Here is a 23746-nt window from a genome sequence, read left to right on the forward strand (position 1 = left end):
CTAAGGAAATTTTAGAAGGTACTATTTCTCTAAAACTTTTTTTTCTGTTTTTGTTTTGTTATTTTTACTTTTTTGGTGGTGCGTGAAGCTGTGTATGTGTTTTGAGACCCAGCTGTCCATGAACTTGATACGTAGCCCAGGTTAGCCTCAAACTCACAAAGAGTCAGAAGTGGCCTCAGCCCCCTAGTGCTGGATTTATAGGTGTTCACCACTACACCTGCTTAAAACTTTGTTTTTAATGTTAGATAAAACATACATGCCTAGCAGATTCAAAGTACTTTGTAAGTTTTACCTATTAAGATGTAATTTGAATTAATCTCCAAATTTCATCTGTTACATGGAAGTCATATTTATTTGACTGCCCACTTTTGTGTCCCACTAGTGAAGATCTTCCTCATTCATGTCCAGGTATGTCAGACGGTGCCCATGCCAGCCAATCACCTCCCCATTGGCAGCACCATGAGCACTGTGCACCTCTCTTCTGATGGCACTTACTTCTATTGGATCTGGTCTCCTGCTAGCCTGAATGAGAAAACCCCAAAGGGGCATTCTGTCTTCATGGACATCTTTGAACTTGTGGTGAGTTTAACTTTCTCATTTTGGGTTGTTGCAGAAACATTTCTGTTTGCTTTCGTTTTATGTTGATATACAAAGAATCTAAGACCCTTGCTGTATGTACGGTATGTTTACTATTTCTTTAAAGTTGATCTTCCTCTTGGATGTCTTTGAAGGTTTTTGTTCAGGGTTGTGTGGTGTAAATAGAGCCAGGCTTTCTGAAAGTTAATCTGGCAAGAGAGAAGATAGTATCATTGGTTGTGTTGACACTGGGAAGTTAAAGTAGAAATGCTCATGGGGGCTGGAAAGGTGGGACTAGATTGCAGAAGCAAGAACAGGTGGAGATTGGGAGTCTCCAAGAGAGGTGACAGTTACATTGTGAGGAGGCTTCATGCATTAGGTGTTAGCTGAAGCCCACTGAGAGCAAGCAGGGAGAGATCTGCCCAGGTGGTGGAAATACAATTATGGGCAAGATGGGCAGGGCTCTTGCTCAAATGCAACTTGAATTTTGGCTCCAGGGGCAGGTGGATTGGGGTGATATAGGTGGAGAAATAAAAAAATGAACCATACATATGTGAGCAAATGAGTGAAAAAGATAATTTTAGGGAGTGAAGGAAAAGTAGTAGTTAACCAGATAAAGAACATGAGAGAGTAGGCAAGGGAAGGCCTTTTCCAGAAATGAGGCCCACAGTGCAAAAGGCCCCATGGCAGAAGTAAGCTTGTGTTAGGAAATAAAGGTGGGCCAGGATGTCCAAATGCTCAGAGAATAAGCATTTGGGTGAGAAGATCCTAGGAGCCAAGAGGTCTAAATCTGCATCGTCCAGCCCACTGTCCAGTGCAGGTATCACTAGCAACATGTAGCTATTGAAACTTCAGTTGATGAAAATTAAATAAAATTAAAACTTTTTTTTTAAACAGTATTGGGGTTTGAACTCAGGGCCTACACCTTGAGCCACTCCACCAGCCCTTTTTTGGTTGGGTATTTTCAAGATAGGATCTCGAGAACTATTTGCCTGGATTGGCTTGGGACCTTGATCCTCCTGATCTCTGCCCTCTGAGTAGCTAGGATTACAAGCGTGAGCCACCAGCACCTGGCTAAAATGAAAATTTGAGTTACTCATTTGTAGTAGCCATCTCTCAGGCACTTATTCTGGCAGGTTCTGCCGTGTTGAACAAAGAGGTAACATTTCCATCATCAAAGAATGTTCTCTTTGACAGAGCTGATGTAGATAATATTTGTAGAGACATAAAAGAAAAAAAATTGCTCTCAGTCAGGTCTGTGACAAAACCATTTTTTTCATGATGTAATTTGCAGCCTCTTTTGGGGGAAAAATAGCATTTCTGGAAAAGACAAAACACTATAGGAATTTTCTAATAAATTTCAATGGGATTAAAACTTGTTCTGGGACAGTAGAGTGCCTGCTGTGCAAAGTCCTGAGTTCAAACCCCAATCCCACCAAAATAACAACAAAAAATTGTTCTGGGAGCTTGTTCATGCGCCAGGTGGGTACCAGTCAGGGCTCTAGTAGCCCCCTAGAAGTTCCTTCTATTCTTTCCTATCTAGTCTTCCAGAATTCTCTCTTGCCTTCTCTCTACCACTTGAGCCATGCCCCCAGCTCTAGCCTCACAGAATTCTCTGACAATTATCTTTTCTTATATAATGTCCCTGCCAGAGTGAATCTTTGAATGGGTCTGCTAGAGATTGTACTCTTTGAACATATGTTCATAACTGTCAGAAAAGTTTTTTGTTGTGTGTTTCTTTTTAAACAGACTTACCAGCTGTTTAAAGAATTTAAGTCTTTATCAAAAAAAATGAGAACATTGAATAATTCTCCCTTTCCCTGATATGTGGTTGTTAAATTAAAAGAAAAATGACAGGGATAAAATCCATGCAGGTGGTCTGAGATATCCGGCAACACCCACACTCATGAAGCAAACTTCCCTTGCCCTGTCCATCAGCATGCTCCTCCGAGTCCATCATCTGAAGAACGGCTTCAGCTCTCAGTTCTCGTTGTTGCCTCTTATCTCCGAGAAAAATGCTGGAGTTGTGTTTCCCCATTTATGAACTCCAGTTTTTTTTATTATTTTGCCTTTTGTTTTGTTTTGTTTTTGTGATAGATGAAGATCGAGCTAAATTTCCTCTCTTACAACTCAGTGTACTTACTTCATTCATTTTAGTTAAACCTTTACTTCTTGTCCATTAACTCTGGGCACTGTCATTTGTTCCACTACTGTAGAAGATGGAGAGTACAGTGTCCTTTTCCTCCCTTCAATGTGTAGAAAGCCAAGACCAGAGTGTATGTTCAGGGAAACACAGGAGGCAGAGAGATGACCCACCCCCACCCATGCAGACCATCTTCGGAGTTGGAGGCGTCAGGTGTGGCGCAGAGCCATGACTAGAGCAGAGCTGTAGACTGACTTTACATAAGGACCTGCTGCCCGGCTTCCTGGTATACACGCTTATGTCTGCCCAAGCAGAAGACCAGATGTTCCTTTTATGAAGAAACTTAGTGAGCCTGGAAACACAGACCTCTGCACACTGATACTGGGGTTCAGCTAAGCAAAGACTTGCTTCCCTAGTGAATCACCTCTGTGTGATGTCTCCCAGTGAGCAACCCTCAACCATGTCTTTAGAATTCCTGATTAACACTCAACTGTTTTATTTAAAAAAAAAAAAGCAAACAAAACAAAAACAAGGTTGGCAAAATATCAATAATTATTAAAGCCAGGTGAGGGTACATGAGGAGTGCTACCATTCTCTCTTATTTTGTGTCTGTTGGAATTTTTTACATGATAAAAAGCTTTAAAATTAAAAAAGAGGACTGGGCATGGTAGTTCACAATGGTGGGCATGGTGCCTTAGCTACACAGGAGGCATAGGTTGGCAAGATCACAGTTTAGGACTGACCTGGGCATAAAGTGAGACCTTATCCCAAAAACAGCTAAAGCAAAAAGGGCTGGAGACATGGCTCAAGTAGTCAAGCACCTGCCTATCTAGTGCAAGACCTTGAGTTCAAATCCCAGTATCGCCAAAAACCAAAAGAAAACAAAAGAGCAGACAACCACGAATTGCCAGACAAATAAGGAAAAGCCTCAATATGAAAATCAAAAACAAGTAAAAGAAACAGAAAGAATACAACAAAACTTCATCAACATTAACTACTCTGTGAGAGATGAGGAGAAGCAGAGCTATCAGAGAGAGCTCTCCCAAATATTAAAACTGTGATTATCCAAAGGTAAAAAATTAACAAAAGAGTTACAACTATCTTCCAGAAAGCAGAACAAACAAAAACCAGCAAATATGAGAGAAATAATAATAGACATACACTCTTGCCGATAGGAATTCCAAAAGGAGGACAGAGAAAATAAAGAGGAGGACGTGATTAAGAAATAATAAAAGAGCTGGTAGCTCACACCCATAATCCTAGCTACTTGGGAAGCTAAGATCAGGAGGATGGAGGTTTGAGGCCAGCCTAGGCAATTAGTTTGTGAGACCCCCTACTCCAAAATAACTAGAGCAAAATGGACTGGAGGTGTAGCTCAAGAGGAAGAGTGCCTGCTTTGCAAGTGTGAAGCCCTGAGGAAGAGAGAGAGGGAAGGGAGGAAGGAAGGAATTGAGGAAGGAAGGAAAATTTCAGACTAAGTGATGTTGGTGTATAGTTTAAAAGGTATCTGGTATAAGAATGCAAATACCCATGTCGTGGTGCATCAGCGTGAAAGTTTATATTACCAAGGATAAAGAGAGGATTTTAAAGCTTTCAGAAATTAAAAAAAAATTACAAATGATGAAAAATTGGACAAGCATCAGATCCTTCAGTAACATTTTTGGGTGGAAAAATGGAGCAGTGCTCTCCAAATTCTGAGGGAATTGGTTTCCCCCCTGGAAGGTAGATATTCAACATAGAGAGGCTTTTAAAATGTAATTGTATAATCAAAACCCTGTACCTGCTCTCAAGGAAATGGAATAACTGAAATAGCCCCTGCACACAGCCTGCTCTGGAATAAAAGAAGAACCATTGCATCATTTTTGGAGTCTGACTTAAATAAGTCAACTGTATAAAAGAAAAAGAAAAAGAAAAATCTTTTTTAGGCTGTTTGAAATTTGAATATAAAAGAATTAGGAATACTATATGAAACCAAAGGATTTCTCTTTTTTTGGGGGGGCGCTTTTGAGACCGGTCTCGCTATGTATTCCAGGCTGGTCTTGAACTCATTACCCTCCTGTGTCATTGTCCTGAGTGCTAGGATTATAGGCATGCACTACTACACCTGGCTATATCTCCTTCAGTTCTTTGAACCTTCCCCAGTCAGTCTTGTATCCTCATCACACCACCACAGAGCTCTTTCCAGGTTTACCAGTGTCTTCTTCATTGCTAAGTTCAATAGTCAACTCACCTTCTTCTTTGCTTGATCTTGTAGCAGTGTTTGACATGATGATCACTCCCTCATTCTTGAAACTGTTTGGCTCACAAGCCATGGCACTCATGGCATTTCTGACCACTGATCATTCCTTCCTAACCTTGTTTGCCCCACCTTCTAACAGTGACATGTGCCAGGTTGTATTTCCAGGACCCCTTCCATCTATTGTAGCTACTCGTCCTCCTCAGGTGAACTCAACCTGGTTTATGGCTTTCAGCACCTCTATGTTCTAAGGATGCTCAGATTTGCTTCTCAACCAAAGCCTGTCCCCAGAATCCTAGGTGCGTGTTGGCATGGGTGTTTGTTCATACAGAATAGCAGCATCTCCATTGGAGGCCTACAGTCACTTGAAGCTAACCATGCCCCAGTCAGCCTCCTGATTTTATACAGACCTGTTCCCATTTCAGCTCCTGATAGCTGTGCCTTTCCAGGGCTGGCCAGAGGCCTTTGTGTTACTCTTGGCTTGTCAAAATTTTTGTGTTGATTAGAGGAGGGAAAATAAATTCACCGTGGGAAAGTTTTAGTGGAGGAAGAGGACTTGAGCACCTAATGCATGGGGAGCAGAGGAGCAGGAGCAGAGAAGTAAACCACTCCCCTGGAGAAAGTCTGAGAAGGTGATGGGGACAGCTGGTATTGAGAGTCTGTCCATCCAGTTCAGTCACATGGGGGCCCATGCCTCTTGCTGGTTGCTAATTTTATTTCGCTTTGCACAGAGTGATGTCTCTCCCACAGGGACAGACTCACTGCAGCCTGATTTTTTTATGATTTTTGTTTTTTCTGTCTTGGAACCCAGGAATTGTAGTTCACTGCAAAAGATGACAGCAGGTGGTGGTTCTGCTGGGAGCTGTCATGTAGCTTGCTCATTACTGGGTGTTCTGATTCCCTTAACCCCATCCCTCATAACGGGTTTTTCCCCTGGCATCTTTATGTGGTAAAAAGCTGGTGATCCTAATCCACTGTTTACAAATGGAAGTTTCCATACCACCTTACTTCCATGGGTCATGAGAACTTTGTGCAATAGCCTTTAGTTCAGATGGCAACATCTGAATCTATTCATTCATTCCTCTTCAGCACTGTGGAGGGCCTTCTCCATGCCAGGTGTATCTTAGGTGTCGAGGATAGTATGCACCCAAGACAGCAAGGTCCCTGTTCTCAGAGATCAGTCCACATTCCAGTACAGAAGATGGGAGCACTATGAGAAAGACAGAGTAGAATGAGGCAGCACAAAATGATCGGAGGCAGGTGATGGGGATGGTGGGCAGGGGAGCCTCTCTAAGGAAGTAGTATTTAAATTGAGACCTGGATAAAGTTAACAATGGGGCTTGTAAAGATCATGCAGAAGAGCATTACAGCTGTGCACTGGTGGCTAATGTCTTCATCCTAGCTACTTGGGAGGTAGAGACCAGGAGGATTGAGGTTCAAAGCCAACCCCAGGCAAATAGTTTCAGAGATCTTATCTCCAAAAAATCCATTACAGAAAGAAGGGCTGGTGGAGTGGCTCAAGCAGTAAGAATGCCTGCCTAGCAAGCATGAGACCCTGAGTTCAAACCCCAGTGCTGCCAAAAAAATAAACTACCAAAAAAAAAAAAAAAAAACCAAAAACATTACAGAAAGAAGAGATGGCACATGCAGAGAGGCCCTGAGGCAGAGATGAGCTGGGCCTGGTGAGGAGGGACAGCAGGAAGGGCTTTGTGGCTCAAGTGGAGTGATGGAGTGAGACAGGTACCAAGGCCTTTTCTTGTTGAGGCCTGGCAGGGTATTTGGGTTTTATTCCAGTTGATATGGGAAACTTGAAGGCATCTGAGCAGGAAGATGAAGGAATCTTGTTTAAAGGTTCATTATAGTTGTTGGTCAAGAATGGACTAAATCCAGATTTGAAGATTCAGAAACTTCACCATACAAGAGCCACACAAGACAAACCAAATGTATGCAAATATGGATCATATTTGGTTCTTGAGCCAAATAAACCACTATAAAAAGAAGTTTTGAAAAAACTGGGGAAATAATTATGAACTCAATATCAAGTGATGGTGAAAATGATTACTTTTGTTAACCGTGTGATTACATTGTGCTATTTAAGAAGATGTATAGTCTTGCACACTGACCTTTTTTTTTTTTTAATGTGATGCACTTAAATATGTTAGAGTAAAATGACATGATGTTTGGGATAGATGAAGAAAATATTGATAACTGTCATGTCTAGATGGTGAATAAATGGATATTACTCATTCTCTTATATGTGTATTTTTGTATTACGAAAAAATGTCATAGTAAAACTTGTTTTGGTCAGGACAGAGGTTTGAACTTGCCTTCACCCTTGCTAGGCAGGCTCTCTACCACTTGAGCCACATCCCCACTCTTATTTTTAGCTTTAGTTATTTTTCAGGTAGAGTCTGGTGGTTTTGCCTCCGTCATCCTACCTCCGCCTCCCATGTGGCTGGGACCACAAGGTACACCACTCTTCCTAGCTTCTTGGTTGTAATGGGGTCTCACTAACTTTGTGCTTTGGCTGGTCTTGAACTGCACCACCTTGCACAGCTGCATAGTAAAACATTTCTTAAGAATAGAGAATGGGTACAAATGGATCAGTAGGAGGCCGTTGCTGCAGACCAGGTGAGGAAACAATGAAGTTGTGGTAGAGATAGTAAAAAGGGAGCAGATTCAGAATATGTCCTGTTAAAAAAATCAGTGACACATCCTTTTGCTGATCTTATTCATAACAGGCAGCATCCAAAAGCTGTCAGTGGTTTCTTTCAATGCTAGAGCATAAGATATTAACTCACTGTCTCTAAGAAGATAGAATAATAGTAGCTTTATTTTCTTCATTATGTTCTTTTTTCAGATTCCCAAGAGAGACCATGTATTATTTTATAATCAGAAAAAAACTGAAAATTAAAATTTGGTGAGGGGGACAGGCATGGTGGAGTACACCTGAAATCCCAGCTCCTCAAAGAATTGCAGTTGGAGGTCAGCCCACGCACAGGGTTAGCAAGACCTCATCTCAACAAACATGGTGGCTTACTTCTGTCATCCCACCTGTGTGGGAGGCTGTAGGTAGGAGGATCATGGTCTGAGGATGGCTCTGGGCAAAAATGTAAGACCCTATCTAAAAAATAACTGAAACAAAAAGGGCTGGGGGCATAGCTCATGTGGTAGAGTGCCTGCCTAACAAGTGCGAGGCCCTTCATACCCCAGGACTAGTAAAAAAATAAAAATAAAAAGGTAGATGATAGAAATACAGTTAGAATGATGTAAAGAGATGAATGTAAAGAATACCCTGCCTAACTACCTCCAAATAAGTGCCTTCAAGCAGTTACAGCATATTGGTTGATAAGGCTCAGCTGGGTGACTCTGCTGCTACAGTGAGTGTGAGTGAGGTCACACCTGCAGCTTCTTTCAGCTGGGAGCTTGGCTGGGCTGTAACGTGGAAGATGGCCTTTCATCTTTCAGGGCCTCCCTCTGCTGGGCCTTGCTACACAGTAATCTAGGCTGAACCTGGGGCATCACAGAACCAGTTTCAGGGAAGAGCTCTTGGGGAGGATGAGTGTCTTCATGTGCATCCTGCTTTCTCATGTGCAGAAAGGTCATATGACCAAGTCCAGAGTCAGGGTGGGTGGAAACAAAACAGGCGTGAGGTGCCACCAGTGTGTCAGTTTCATACTCCAGGTACTTAGAATTCTGGCCGGAAAGACTGCAGAGCAGCCAAAGCCTGGGGCCTCCTGTCTGATGTGGCTAACACGAATGTGGTACGTCCCTGCTCGGGACTCTTCTGCGGCTCTTCTCCACCTTCTGAGCTCACTTGCTTACGTCCTGCTTCTGCAGGGCTTATGTTCTGAGAGGGCCGCCCGTACGTGCTCAAAATGCTGCATTTAGCAGGTTAGATTCAGTGACAATTGTATTGCTATCTTATGCTTTAGCTCCTTCCTAAAGATACGGTCAGTGCAGTAATGGCCGCACTCCAACTCGTCCCCTTCTCCCTGCCAGTTTATCATTCCTTCAAATTATGACCCAGGTGAGTAAACTACCCTTCACTCACTTGGCTTGAAAGAACTCAGTACTAAGCTGCCTTGTCGGAAGCAGCTCAGAAACTTTGTTTTCAGGGGCTTATATCAGAGTGTGGGAGTTAGGCCAGAGGAAAGTAAACACGAAGGAAATAATTCCAGCCAGTGATAAACACTGGAGACAAAAAGAAAAGAGGTCATGTGATAGAGACCGAGTGGGGGAAAAGGGAGCCCCCTGGTTTGGTGGCTGGTGAGCCCTTTCCAAAGTGGCATCTGAGCTGAGACCTGACAGACGGTTTGCTTAGAATTGAAGGGCCCTCAGGATGTGGACCCCTCACGGCAAACTGAGATGGGTGGGTAGTTCAAGAGCGAACAGCAAGCAACAGGCCTTGAGCTAGGAGGAGCCAGAGGCCAGGGGCGCTGACGTGACGAGAGAGGGCTGAGGTGAGGCAGCAGAGGCTGAGGAGGTTGGACACGGCCTCCATGTTTGGTATCAGGACTATAGGTTTGATTGTAAGTGGTGGAAAGTCACTGCAGGTTTAACACGACAGGAAGGGGGAATCCATTTACATTTTAAAGTGATTGCTGGCTGATGTGTGGAGAGGAAACCATAGGGGCACCAGGTGTAGGTGGGAGCCTAGACAGCCCAGTGCCCTGGCTTGAGATAATGGTGGCTTGGACCAGAGTGGTGGCCAAGAGGGAAGCCCCTTGTCACTACTAACACTGTGCTGTTGCCACTCCTAGCTCTTCCCCTTCTTCAGTCAGTAGATTTTTACCTCCCAAGTGCCGCACTGCTAAATGGAGTTCCCAGCAGGATTACTACCTATGCCCTCAACCCCAGTCTCCTTGCTTCTCACCTGTGCTTTGTCATCTTTTCTTCAGCATTTGCAAGGTACTCGAACATAGAAATATAATTTGTTTTTCATACTGTCCATTGATTTTCTCATAGGGTCAGATAGGTAGTGCTTTTGAATGCCAGGCTTGAAGAGATTGATTTTTATCTTGGATGGTTTTTGGGGTTATATTTAGAGTTGTGCAACATAAATGCTATGACTGCTAAAGGTTGGTCTAACAGGAGGGTGGAGTAAAATAATGCAGAAAGTAGATGAGTGGATGTTGAGGGGACATTGCTCAAATGATAGAGTGCTTGCCTAGCAAGTGCAAGGACCCAAGTTCAAACCCAGTACCAGAGAGAGAGAGAAAGAGAAAGAAGGAAGAAAAGATACAAAGTGGATGTGTTTAATTTTAGAGGACAAGAGGCCATTCAAGTAGATATGTCAGTGGGGAGGCTGGGGGTAGTGAAACAGGTGGTACTAGATCTGAGAAGCCAAGTGGATTTGAGGAAGGGCCTGGATCTATGTACTCAGGAAGGCATCAAATACTGGCAGTGTTATGGTGAACAAGGTTGGCAAGCTCTCTGCTCTTGGGCAGCTGCTATTCAGTTGGGGTAGGGGCAGGAGAAAGGCAAACCATGAATGAGTGAATGAAGTTATTTCAGAAACTGATGAGCTTGGTAATCAGGGATCTTTCCTAGCTGTGCTTCTGATGGTCTCACCTTCCTTTACCTCTTTTCTGTACCAGAGTGGCCCTTTGGACTCCTGCTTTGCTCTGGGTGCTTCTGAAGACTTGCCACTTGGTACCCTGGTTCCCACTTGTCTCGTTGCCCTGCAGAGGCCAGTCTTGGGTGGGATGAGTTTCTGAGGCCCTTCCAGATCCAGGGGCCTTGGTCTCCAAGGGCACCTGAAATGGAGTTGAGACATATGATCATGAGTGAAAGTGGGAGGAAGGGATGGCATTTTAATGGGACACCAGGTTTTGCTAAAGATCACTGAAATCTGTGAATAATTGAAAACAAAGAAGGAAATGAGTAGAGACACTAGAAGGAGCAGAGGGAGCCCAGGACGTGAGGCAGAAGTAGAGGGTGAGACACTTCCTCCTGGGCAGCAAGATCAGGGAAGGCCTTGTGATCTGGGTTAAAGATTCTTGAGATGGAAGAGAATTAATAGTGAGAAGCTTATGGGAAGTGGCCTGAGTCATCTTAGCAGTAAGGAAAGCTGTGGAAAAAGAAAAAAAAAAGGCAGGTGGTCTGCGGGAAGTCAGCTTCACATTGTGAAGGGATTTTTGGCATCACCACCCCCGAGAGCATGCACAGAATAATCAGTGGTGAGTGAGAGAAGTGCCAGGTCCAGCAAAGGTGTAGTTGAGGTTGTATACTTTTAGCTGAGTCTGCCTTGTTCCAGGATTGCTCTGCCAGTGCCCGAGCACTGGAGTCAGCATTAACTGCTGTTCAAAGAGAGTTTGGTATTAGCCAGAAATTACATTTCAAGATGTTAGCCTCATGTTGTCCTTAGCAGTAAACCAAGACTGATTGATTTGTTTCCTCTCTCTCACTTGTACCTGTCAGAGGCTCATAATTAGTGAGTGCTGCCTATGGAATTCAGTGTAAGACTTGCTTTTTCTCTTCTTCAATACCAGAGATTGAACGCAGGGCCTCGTGCTTGCCTAGGCAGGCACTTTGCTACTTGAACCACCCCTGCATCCCCAGTATAAGGAATTTTCATGATCAACTTTTTGTAGAACCTATTAAACTTGGTTGATAACATTTCAGATCTGGGCTATTATGAAAAACAACATCTCTCAAACTCAGCATAGCCTTGCTTTGCCTGCGGTAGTCTCTGCAGAGCACATAAAAGTTGAGGGATGCAGTTTTGGAAATGTTTTGAAGCAACTAAGTCACAATAATAGTGATCAAGTAGAAATTTGCTAAGTAAATGGAGCAGATAACATTTCAGAGCCTGTTTTTCTTTAAACATTAGGTTGAAAATGGGGTATTTGTAGCCAGCCCGCTTCAGGAACGCACCATTCTCATGAGAAAAGAGGGCGAGTCTGCTAAAAGCATCAATGAGATGCTTCTGAGTAGACTCTCTCGGTACAGAGCTTCCCCATCAGCGACACTTGCTGCCCTGACTGGCTCCACCATCTCCAACACCCTGAAAGAGGACCAGGCAGGTAGGTTGTTCTGCGCCTCCCAGGGCTGTTTCCTTGGATACCTGTGTTCAGCCACTTTTTATTAAGCACTTACTCTGCTGCACAAAGTGCTTTGTGAAAAGCTCACTTTTTTGATCTTCCAGACACTGTCCAGTTTTTTTTTTCCAAGTTAACACCTGTTGTGGGCCATGAAAATGAATTCGTATGAGTCTAATAATTCAAGGTAGCTCTTCTTTACTTGTGCATGTCTTATTATCATTACTGTTAGTGTATGTTAACCGACTTTATGTTTAGCTTCACAAATGTGCAAAGCTGCTATTTAGCATATATTCATTAAATACAAGAGTCAGACCTTCCACAATTGGGATTTTGCCTATAAGAATTTATCAGTTGATTTTTATAATGTTCCAAAGTAGATGATGCATTTTTAGACCTTGACAGTCAAAATGATGTGAAAAGGTTCATGCAGACTCATCTGATTCCCACCATTACGTGTTTTGTACCACTCTGTCCCCTCTAGCTAACTATTTTACTTGTCCTTTCAGGGTTTCTCTATGCAAATATAATTAAAGACGAGTGTATGTGCTTTATTTTCCACTGAATTTGTTTTGTTCTTATTTGTTTATTTTTGAGGTAGAGTCTTGCTATGTTACTCAGGCTCATCTTGAACTCCTGGGCTTAAGCCATCGTCCCACCTTTGCCTTCCAAGGGCTGGGATTACAGACACAACACCACACCTAGCTCCAACTTTTTCAAAATAAAAGGTAGCATACTATATACACTGTTCTGCACTTTTAAAGCACGAGTTCTTAACCACAGCAAGCCTTGAGGGGGTTCATATATATGCTTCCCCAAAGTTTAAAAAAACATTTTGTGTTCGTCATAACTTTCATCAGATTTTCAGTCATGTATGACCCAAAAAGAAAACGTTAAGAGCTGTTATTCTATAAAAATTTATAGATTACACACCAACTACCTTGGTTGATAACAAACCAAGAGCTGGAGTAAAAGATAAGGGTAGAAAAAGATGCCTATGTACAGGCTGGGGATATAGCTAGTCCAGTGGTAAAGCACTTGCCTAACATGCATAAGGCCCTGGGCTCCATCCCCAGAACCACAAAGAAAAAAAAAAAAAAAAAAAGAAGGAAGGAAGGAAGGAGAGGAGAAAAGAAAAAAAAAAAGAACTTACCCTATAAAGCAAAATGTAACCAAGTATGATAGTGCATACCTTTAATCCCAACGGTTGGGAGGACCTTGAGTTCAAGGCCAGCCTGGGTTATATAGCAAATTTGAGGCCAGCTTGAGCTACATAGTGAGACTGTCTCCAAAATAATAACAACAAAAGGAAAATGTATATGAACTAATATGAATTTAATGACATTTTATGCTTTAATCCTTTTACTACTTGAAATGCTAGGAAGAGAAAATATTTGTGGTTATTTCCTTGAGACTACCAAATAAATACATACGTGTTTCTTAGAATTTAGGGACGGTGTTTTATTCCTTTGGGCCTCTGTTATCCAGTACAAGTGAGTGGCCATCAGCAGCTGTGCTGATGTGGGTGGGTGGGTAATGGGAGGAAAGGGAGAGACTTTGACGAGGACACTTCTTTTTACCTAACTGAAGGCTTCCGTGTCCAGCTGAGGTCTTCATCGTGCTTTGTCCCGACCTAATGACTTGAGGACTGAGGAAATGTTTGCTGGATAAGAAAATAAGTGCAATTAAAAAAACAACAACAAAAAAACCCTCAGCAGGCAAGAGTATATTTAGAATTTGGTGGTATCTGTGTTCAAAACCCGTGACATCATGGCACTTTTATATATGGTTTCTGGATTTTACATGATGTTACTACATTGAAAATTCACCAGTTGTAGACTAAGTGGACTTTTTAAAATTACTTGAACATTCAGAAGTCTAGGGGTTTTTATCTTGTGATAAATGTCATCTATTTACATGCTCATAAGAGTCTATGGAAAACATCTTAGTGTCAATGTTAGGCCCACAGACTTGCTTAAGTTTTTCCAATCTTTGCCTTTTTGGGTTACCTTGCTTTTTTTTTTTTTCCTTTTGATGGGGCTGTGGTCTGAATTCAGGGCTTCCCACTTGCAAAGCAGGCGTTCTACTGCTTAAGCCATACCACCAGTTCCTTTTTGGGTTTCTTATCCATGGAAATTTGTGCTGCTGAATTTATGTCTTGAGTCTTAGCGGCTCAGGTTTTAAAACTGGAGCTGTCTAAAATTAAAAGCACAAGTATTCAGAACAACTTGTAGACAGATTAGGCTTCACAGTCCTCTTTTTTTTCTAATCTAAACCACCTGAAAATGATTTTACACTTACCTGGCTGTGAACGACAAGTTCTGTTTTCTAGCCTCACAGCTTCCCAGCAGGCTATTCACTCCAGCATTAGGTTCAGGTGTGCCAGTAAGTAAGAGAGGTGAAAGTACTCTTCCTACATCCTGATCAGAAACAATAATTGTTTTATTCATGATAGTTTATGTCACTGACCCTAAAAAAGAAATAGATGCATATGGGCTATCATAAATCATGCAGGCATAAAATTATATTGTAGTACATATTATGAAAGCTTCAACTAGGCTGAAAGTTCTGGCTGATTTCATATTCAGAGCTGTTTGTAATGAATGTAATATCAGAAACCTGTTAAAATTTGTTCTATATAGTATGAAAAAGCTTAATTAAAGTGCTAGTTTAATTAAAGTTTTGTAAGAGAAACAAGCAATATGATTCTCCAGTACAAAGCGAATTTGAGATTTATTCCATGTGAGGATTCATTCCTTCGGTAGGACTTTCAGAGTAATGGAGGTGTGCTGGACACTGGGGATGCGCAGGCCATGCTCAGAACATGTAACAGGCAGCTTGGGATCAGGCTCTTGAGTAGAAGACAATTATTTTCCTTAACTATTACTTCTTGCTGTCTTTTCCTAATCGTTTTTTAATTTGGGGCTCCTTCATTATACTTAGATCTTTTTTAAGCAATCAAATTAATCTATGTTTTTAGTACTTTAACACAGCATTTCTATTGTTTTTTCTAGCAAATACTAGCTGTGGACTTCCTCTAAAAATGCTCCGGAAGACGCCCATCTACACCTGTGGCACATACCTGGTAATGCTGGTCCCCCCTCCAGGAGGGTCAGGCAGCTCTGCCACACGCTCTCTTTTTGGTGGAACAAGTGGTTTGTCATCTTTAAAAAGTAAGTAAATCTTATTTATTGCCCTTTTTCCAACTTATCTCAAACTCTGAAATTTAAAGCTTTCCTATTTATTATTTTACACTTATTCTTTTAAATGGTTGTTTATTTTTTATTTATTTATTTTTTCCTTTTATTTGTATGTGCATACAATGGGTCATTTCTCCCCCATTCCCCCCACCCCTAAATGGTTGTTTATGATAGCTCTCTGATAACACAAAATAATAATTATCAGTATAGTTATAGGCTAGGAATTTATTTTTATTTTTCATATTTTTGGTGCTAGGAATTGAACCAAGGCCTTGTTAGGCAAGTGTTCTACCACTGAGCTGCATCCTCTAGCCCCCAAATATAATTTTTATAGATGGTATAATAGTATACTTTTGAAAATTATCACCCTATTACTAGGAACAGTCAGTCCCGCAAAGTTTTAGGAAATAATCTGTTTGCTGATGACATAATAAGAGCCCTGCTTGTTTTGATAGAATCCTAAAACTATTAAAATAAGGACTAACACCTCCATTTTAGGATATATGTTCAAATGTTAAACAAAAGTATAGAACAGAAAGTAATATGTATAAAAATTGATTAATGTTTTCAAATGTGTATTTTTATAAAAGAGGGACCACAGTATAGTAATGAAAACAATGTGATTTTTAGCTTCAAAGTGACCAAATGGTAAATAGACTAAAATATACAACCCCAAAATGCTCCTTTTATGCCACTGTTTTCTACCTTTCTTATTTCAGGGACACCATTGAACCTTTGGGCTTCAGTTTTCACAGTTTTTCTCTTAAACTTCATTTAGACACATGACTTTTTTCTTTTTTTGCAATTAGTGGGATTTGAACTAAGGGCCTCACCTTTACTAGGCAGGCTCTCTACCACTTGAACCACACCCCCACCCTTTTTTGACTTGAGTTATTTTTCAGGCAGAATTTTATGTTTATGCCAAGACTGGTCTACACCATGATCCTATTTATGCTTGCTGTGTAGTCTGGAATGATGGCTATGAACCACTAGGCCCAGCCATTGGTTGAGATGGGATCTCACAGACTTCAAACTCCCTCCCCTCTGCAACCTTCCCAATCTCTACCTCCCAAGTAGCTAGGATTACAGGCTTGAGCCACCATGCTCAACAACAAAAAAAATGTTTTAAAGTCAGTTAACTTCTTTTCATTTCCCAATATTTCATATTCTGCCCTCTTAAAATAATTTTCTTACAGTAATTCCATTAATGGATTTTATTTCACATTTAGATTTTTAAAAAACAGTTCTTATTTCTAACCAAAGCCTCAGAATAAATTTGTCCCTAGCAGTTTAAGGAAAGTCATTTGTCAATATCAGCTTAACCTTTAACCTTAAGGTCATTTCAAGTAGTTGCATGTGCTGGAAACTTAGCTATTTATAACAACTCCAAACTCCCTTTGACTTCTTTTTTTTTTAGTGATACTGGGGTTTGAACTCAGGACTTGCTTGAGCCATGCTCCCAGTTTTCTGTGGTTTTTCCTCTACAGCTTTTTTTCTCTAACAGTGCTTATGACCAGAGTATCAAATGCCCTGGGATAGAGTAAATCATGCAAATTTACTGCTAGCAGCCTTAGTGAGATCTAACTCATAAACCACAAATTTAACCTCCTTAAAGTAAGCAGCTGACTGGTTTTGAATATGTTCAGAGTTGTGCATCACCAGTGTCTGTCCATCACCCCAAAAAGAAACCTCAGACCCATTTAGCAGTCATCCTTCCTGCCCCCAGATCCCTGGCATCTACCTGTCTTCTTTCCATCTCTGAGTCTTCCTGTTCTAGATTTTCACAAGAACAGAATCATCAGCAGGTAGTCCTTGGGACAGACTTTTCGCTTAATGATGTCCTCAAGCTGTGCACTCAAGCTTGAGTCCTTTTGATGGACTGAATTCTACTTCACTATGCACATATGCCCCTGCTTTACTCATTCACCACTCGATGAATTCTTTATTCATTTTTACTTTTTGACTCTTTTGAGTAATGCTGCTGTGAACCTTGGCATACAAGGTTTTGCATAGCCAGAGTTCCATTTCTTTTGGCTATATGCATAAGAGTAGGATTGCTGGCTCATATGTTAACTGTATGTTTATCCTTCGAAAGAACTGCCAAATTGTTTTCAAAAGTGGCCTCACCATTTTCCATTCCTCAGCAATGTAAAATGGTTCCAATTTCTCCACGCCCTCACCAACATTTGTTATTTGCCTTTTTTGTTTTATTATAGCCATCCTAATTGGTGTGAAGTGGTACTCACTGTGGTTTTGATTTGCATTTCTCCAGTGACTCATGATGCTGAACATCTTTTCATGTGTTTATTTGTACTTTGTGCATCTTTTTTACAGGGCTGTCTGTTCAAATGCCTTGTCCATTTCTAAACAGAGTTACCTGTCTTTTTATTGACTGTTACTCATACTAAGCTCTTTTTAGTCTCCTTAGCATGACTTTCTCACTCAGCCTATATTGGCTTTATTTGATTAAAGCCATTTGCTCATGAGGATATAGTTGACTCACTGATTCCATTGTAGCCCAAGAAACCAGTAAATACTTCTGTGCCCTATTTGACCTTGGCTACCACAGGGGCTGCTCAGTGTGAGGAGAAACTGCACTTCCCTTTAGGAGCCCAAGTCTAGGTGGGAGAAGTGGAGGTGTGAATCACTAGGAAGTGGCTGGCACTGCCACCTCTCACTGCTGAAGGCATGTGGGGCAGGTGTGCGGTTACAGCATCAGAGGGAAAAAGGGTTTCGTGGAGCAGTGCGGAAGGGAGAGACAGCCTAGGGTCTTGAGTTGAAGTTGTGAAAAAGGGGTGTTATTCAAATAAGTGGCCAACTGGAATAAAGGCATGTGTGCATAGCAAACACAATGCAAAGGGAGTAGGTGAATATCGTCTCTTTTTGCTGTACTAATAGAACAATAGAGGAAAAAAGAGGGCTGGGGACAGAACTCAGTGATAGAGTTCTTGCCTAGCATGCACAAGGGAAAACAAGAGAGAGAGAGACAGAGGGAGAGTTTTATATTGCTCACTGTTACTACCAATAGATAACAAAAAGAGGGAGTGGCTTTTATAAAAGTTTCATGAAGAGCCTAAAGTTGAAACTTTGAAGATAGTCTTCAGGCTCATTGAACACCTGAGCATTTGTCCCACAGTCCTGGCCTCCAGCCTGGTGTACAACATCTCTGATGGTCAGTTCACAAGCCGTGCAGATCTCATGGATGCAGCTGGAAGCTCCCTGGGGCGTGGTGCTCTGGTACCAGGATTGGGTAAGAAATAAATGCTTGTTTCCTTGGAAAATTCAGAGTTTTAGCAAGTTCTCTTAAAAAATCTTGCCAATTCTTTGTGACATTCCCGTTTCCTTTAAAATAAAGAAATTTTTAAATATAAGAAATTGTAATGTGTAAAATTTTCCATGTAAACCAACTTTGAAGCAACTGTCCACTAGGTTGTATGCTGATGCCTATAACAAACCTCAAAAGTTCATGCCATTAAAAGGTTTCTTCCTAGCCAGGTGCCAGTGGCTCATGCCTGCAATCTTAGCTTCTTGGGAGGCTAAAATCAGGAGGATAGAGGCCAGCCTGGGCAAAAGTTCCCAAGACCCCATCTCCAAAATAACCAGAAAAAATGGACTGGGGGTGTGGCTTAAGCAGTAGAGCACCTGCTTTGCCAAGTGTAATCCCTGAGTTCAAATTCCAGTTTCCATCCCCCCCAAAAATTTTCTTCCTGTTAAAAATATGATGGTTAGAAAATGAATGTGATGGAGTATATTGGGTTTTCTCTTTTCCCTGCTGCTCGTAAGCTCATATTGAAGTTTTGGACTCTGTTACCAGGGCGTTTTATTGTGTGTTACTGTTAGTTGATTCTGTTGTTTGCTGGGTTTTTTATTTAAGTCAGTTTTGGAAGTTGGTCAGTTGCTAAGATCTATCTATTTTATAAAACATTCCTTCTCACATAGGAGTTAAGCAAAATTAAAAGTTAAACCCTGCCTTCTTTTTTTTTGAGGCAGGGTCTTGTTATATATCCCAGGCTATCCTTGAACTTCCAATCCTCCTGCCTCAGCCTTCTGAGTGCTGGGAGTATAGGTGTGCACCACCATGCCTGGCTAAATCCTAGTTTCTTGCTGAGTGCCGATCTACTGCTTTGCCAGGTAAATCTATGGGAGTAGGGATGGATGCGAGCATTATAGAGAAGCCTTGCTGTTCTGTTCTTAGCAGTGCTGTTGGAAATATCTGCACAGGCAGACAGTAGCACAACCATTGAATATAGGTGTTCTTTGCAGGCGCCTGTTACGACACAGTGAACAACATGCTATGGACGTGCTCAAATGACTACATTGATCAGTGGTGCAACCCTGGGAATCAAGCCTTCCATTATGTGTGCCAGAGACTGGGAGTCAGCCACATCATCACGGAGCCCAAAGGTGGGTGCACTCTTGGTCTTACCAGAGAAGGTCCCCCGCCCTCTGAAATATAAAACACTACAGCACTACGTAGACCAACAACAAAATGAGTGACAACCTTCCTTGAATTTAGAACCTAAAATCCTCTGCTATCCATAACCTAAAAAGATTGGTTTATGAATAAGTGAAAAAATATGTGACTCAGCTGAGAAAGTGGCTCAACTGGTAGAGTGCCTGCCTAGCAAGCTCGAGGGCCTGAGTTCAAACACCGGTACTAGATGGGCGCCAATGGCTCACGCCTGTAATCCTAGCTACTCAAGAGACAGAGATCAGTAGAATCAAGGTTTGAAGCCAGCCAGGGCAAATAATTCAACAGACCCTATCTCAAAAATACTCACAACAAAAAAGGGCTGGTAGAGTAATTTAAGTGGTAGAGTGCCTGCCTAGCAAGCATGGGGCCGTAAGTTCAAACACCAGTACTGACAAAAAAAAAGAAAAAATCTTGATATTCATGTAAAGTCTTATGACTTTGAAGTCAACTATATTGATGAGGAGGAATGAAGAGCTCAGCAAATTCTTTCTGCATAAAGTGGTGCTAAAACAGACAACATCATCAGAACAATTGTTTTGCTGGATGTGGTGGTGCACACCTATAATCCTAGTACTTGAGAGGCTGAGGCAGGAGGAATGTGAATCAAGGCTAGCCTGAGTTCCATAGCAAGTCCCAGTCTCAAAAACAAAACAAACACAAGCAACTATTCCCAGGCTCTGGAAATATGACCAAAGGCATATACCAAATTGAGAAGTGGTTATTCACAAAAAGCCCACTGAATTAGCTGGGACTGCTCCTATCCCCATTGAAGCATGGTTAGCATTGCCTTTCTACCAGGGTGGAGCAGATTGTGACACTGAGCAGCTTTGCTGCCACAGGGGAAGGGCACAGAGAGCAGCATTGTCAGTAAGAGTTAACAGCCTTGGTGGCAAACAGAGACAGTCATCGCCCAGTGCCTGAGATTGTGATCATGGTTAGCACAGCAGCAAATTGGCAGACTAGCTAGAGACTGAATAGTGAGATCTGTATAGTGAGAACCTTCAGGGATCTTGAGAAGCTCCTCACATCTCCACAAAAGCCTGAATGAATCCACGTTGTTGATACATTCACACATTTCCAGCCAATGTGAGCCTGCAGACAGACGTGAGGGGGCCAGCAGAGAGTAAGGAGCATGGTGGATTTTGAAAGTGCCTGAACTCTGATGCCTCCTTGCAGAATACACAGATCCATTGAGGGTGAATGTGTGCTGGCTCAACGTGTTGGACAAAACCTCTAATTGTTGGTTGACAGCCACTAAGGAATACAGACAGGGTGACCCCTACGAAGCTAGATTTAAAAATAAAAACAAGGACTGGATGTAGCTCAGTGGTAGAGCACATGCTTACCAGATACCAGGCCCCGGATTCCATCACCAGCACCAAAAAATAAAAATAAATAAAAAGTAAAGTGATAAAAATAAATGAGAGAAAGAAATAAAGATTACAAAAATAAGTGGAGCAGAGACGTAATAACCACACATTGCAGGCAAACTCAGTTGTTGGACTTAGTACATGAAGCTTTAAAGCAGCCATTATAAATATGTCCAAAAAACTAAGGAAACCATGTTTAAAAAATTAAAATATGAACATGACTTAAAAAACAGAAAACTTCAACCAGGAAGTTATTAAGTAAAAAAATGGAACATCTGGATTGGCAAAGTATAATAACAGAAAAGAAACATTCTTTAGTGTAGTTCAGGGCATGTCTGTGATAGCGGGAGAAAAAGTCCATGCCCTTGGATAGAAATTGACAGAATCACTCTGCCAGAAGAGCAGAAGAAACACTGAAGAGTGCCGCTCAGGTATTTTGGACAATGTCTATCAGTTTGGGTTTTTTTCATGATTAAACTGAGGTTATGAATCTTGGGGAGGAAAAGCATAGAGGTGATAATAAGGAGAAGCCTGAATTCAAATGCTAGCACTACCACTTTGTAGCTGTGTAACATAGGGTGACTTATTTAATCTCTCGGACTCTTGGTTTACTGCTCTGCAAAAGAGAGCTTAAATAGTCTTAAGTTTGTTTTTCGATGGTACTGGGGTTTGAACTCAGGGTCTTGTGCTTCCTAGGCAGGTGCTCTATCACTTGAGCTATGCCACCAGCCCACAAGTCTTAAGTTTATAAGCATGTTGTAAAATAACACATCCAAACTTCAGCCCATCATCCAGAATACAGAATGGGCTCAATGAGTGGTACCTATTTATGTTCTAGAAAAATTGAAATCCCCAAGTGTTTTCACCGCACGCTGGCTTCTCCAGCAGATGTGGAAGAGATGAGCCATACCAGTTTTCCTGCTCCTACAGCTTTTGTAAGTTGGTGGTCTGCTCCTTGGGGACCATCCACACTGTCTTTCCTCACTGAGTTCCTTTTCATCTTCCAGAAGAGGCTATAACCACGAATGAGGTTATAAACCAGTTGTTGCACCATGTTGGTGCAATGTGCATACACCAGCTCAATCTTCTGGCCACCAACCCCAACCTTCCCATCACAAGCGTCCTGGGCAAGCAGCACCCAATTGAAGCACACCATCTGAGCAGCATTTGTGACATCATGGAAAAGGCCATGGTTAATGGAGACACCTGCATCATACGCTGCGTTCTCGTTGTCTTTCAGGTAAGTACACAGTGTGAAGCATATTGTAATAGACAAGAATAAACACAAACCTTGGATTCAGCCAGCTAATTTCTACCAGAGGAAATACACTCAGTAACATTCCTGTTTGTCTCTTCACTCCTTCCAGTTCTCTAATTAGAATTCTTAGATTCATTGCATGCAATTAAGGGGGCACTGCTATACATAGCTTATTGCCATTAATATTTGTAAAATATTTACTGTAAGTATACCTTGACACAATAGGAGAGATTGTAGTTAGAAACCCACCTAGTTATCTATGTGTAAGACTATTTACTATGTGCTTTCTTCAGAGGAATAATTTTATCCCCAGTAGAGGGGACATTTTTTAGATCTACCCCTTATGTTTCGGTAGGTGGTGTTTAAGTTTTTCTTCAGCCCACAAACTGAAAGGAACCGAGACATCATTCGTCGGTCGGGATTGCTGCTTTGGCAGTTATTGATGGCACCAAAAGATCAAATCTGCCTTGAAATTCAGAAGGAGGTCTGTCTTGCCATCAGGTAAATGGCAAGTGGTTTTCTTAGTGCTCTCCACCAAACGGTCCTCTTGCAAGGCACTGTAACCTTCCCTGCAGGAGACAGCATATATGTCTCAGCCCTTCCTGCACTCAGGAACTTGTGCCCTGGGGATAATTTAAAAGAGGCTAGTGCCTCATGCTTAGTGGGTCAAAGGCATACTTACCTCCCTCTATCTTTGGATTGTAAAAGGAAAACAAAAACAAGCCCTTGTGAGCAGATACTTTTACAAGCCACTGTCCTTGTCATGTGGGAGGATGTAACACGGCAGGAGTAGGCGTTGGCACTGGGCACTCTGGGTTCTAGGTTTTGCTCTGCCACTCACTGCCTTTGGTCTTGATTTGAGATTTCCAAATCTTCAGCAATAAGATGGGCTTAAAAATTACATCTACTAGCCAGGTATGTGGTTCACATCTGTAATCTCAGCTACTCCTAAGGTGGATATCAGGAGGATCACAGTGCAAGGCCAGCCTGGACAGTTAGCATGACCCCATCTCAACCCATAGAATGCTCAGTGTGGTGCAGTGTTTGATCCCCAGAACCGCAACCAATCAATGAATAAATAAATAAATAAAACAAAACTTACCTCAGCTTTATGTAATCAAACTGGCATTTTCTTTCCTTTTTTTTTTTTTTGGAAACAGGGTTTCACTATACTGTAGCCCAGGATGACCTTGCACTTCAGATCCTTCTGCTGTAACCTTCCAAGTGTTGGAATTATAGGTGTGTGCCTCCACAGTTGGCCATACTGTTATGTTTAATAACATTTAAAATTTAAGGCCAGGCATAGTGGCTCACATCTGTAATCCCAGATACTTGGGAGGCAAAGATCAGGAAGATTGCAATTTGAGGCTAGCCCAGGCAAAAAGTTAGTAAGACCCCTATCTCAACCAATAAGGCTGGGCATGGTGGTGCACACCTAACGTCTCT

At 41.8% G+C, this 23746-nt stretch overlaps 1 protein-coding gene across 6 annotated transcripts in view; it reads left to right on the plus strand.

Annotated features, from left to right (window-relative positions):
- Hectd4 (HECT domain E3 ubiquitin protein ligase 4) overlaps positions 1-23746 on the plus strand; it is a 158279-nt gene that overhangs the window by 55534 nt on the left and 78999 nt on the right. For all 6 annotated transcript variants that reach the window (XM_074061225.1, XM_074061223.1, XM_074061224.1 and 3 more), the window contains exons 7-13: positions 409-579; positions 11791-11983; positions 15013-15171; positions 18335-18448; positions 19462-19602; positions 22050-22282; positions 22656-22801. In XM_074061225.1, the coding sequence (XP_073917326.1) occupies positions 409-579; positions 11791-11983; positions 15013-15171; positions 18335-18448; positions 19462-19602; positions 22050-22282; positions 22656-22801 (1157 nt within the window). The remainder of the gene's footprint in view (positions 1-408; positions 580-11790; positions 11984-15012; positions 15172-18334; positions 18449-19461; positions 19603-22049; positions 22283-22655; positions 22802-23746) is intronic.

The sequence above is a fragment of the Castor canadensis genome, chromosome 18, assembly GCF_047511655.1.
Source record: "Castor canadensis chromosome 18, mCasCan1.hap1v2, whole genome shotgun sequence".
Lineage (NCBI taxonomy): Eukaryota > Metazoa > Chordata > Mammalia > Rodentia > Castoridae > Castor > Castor canadensis.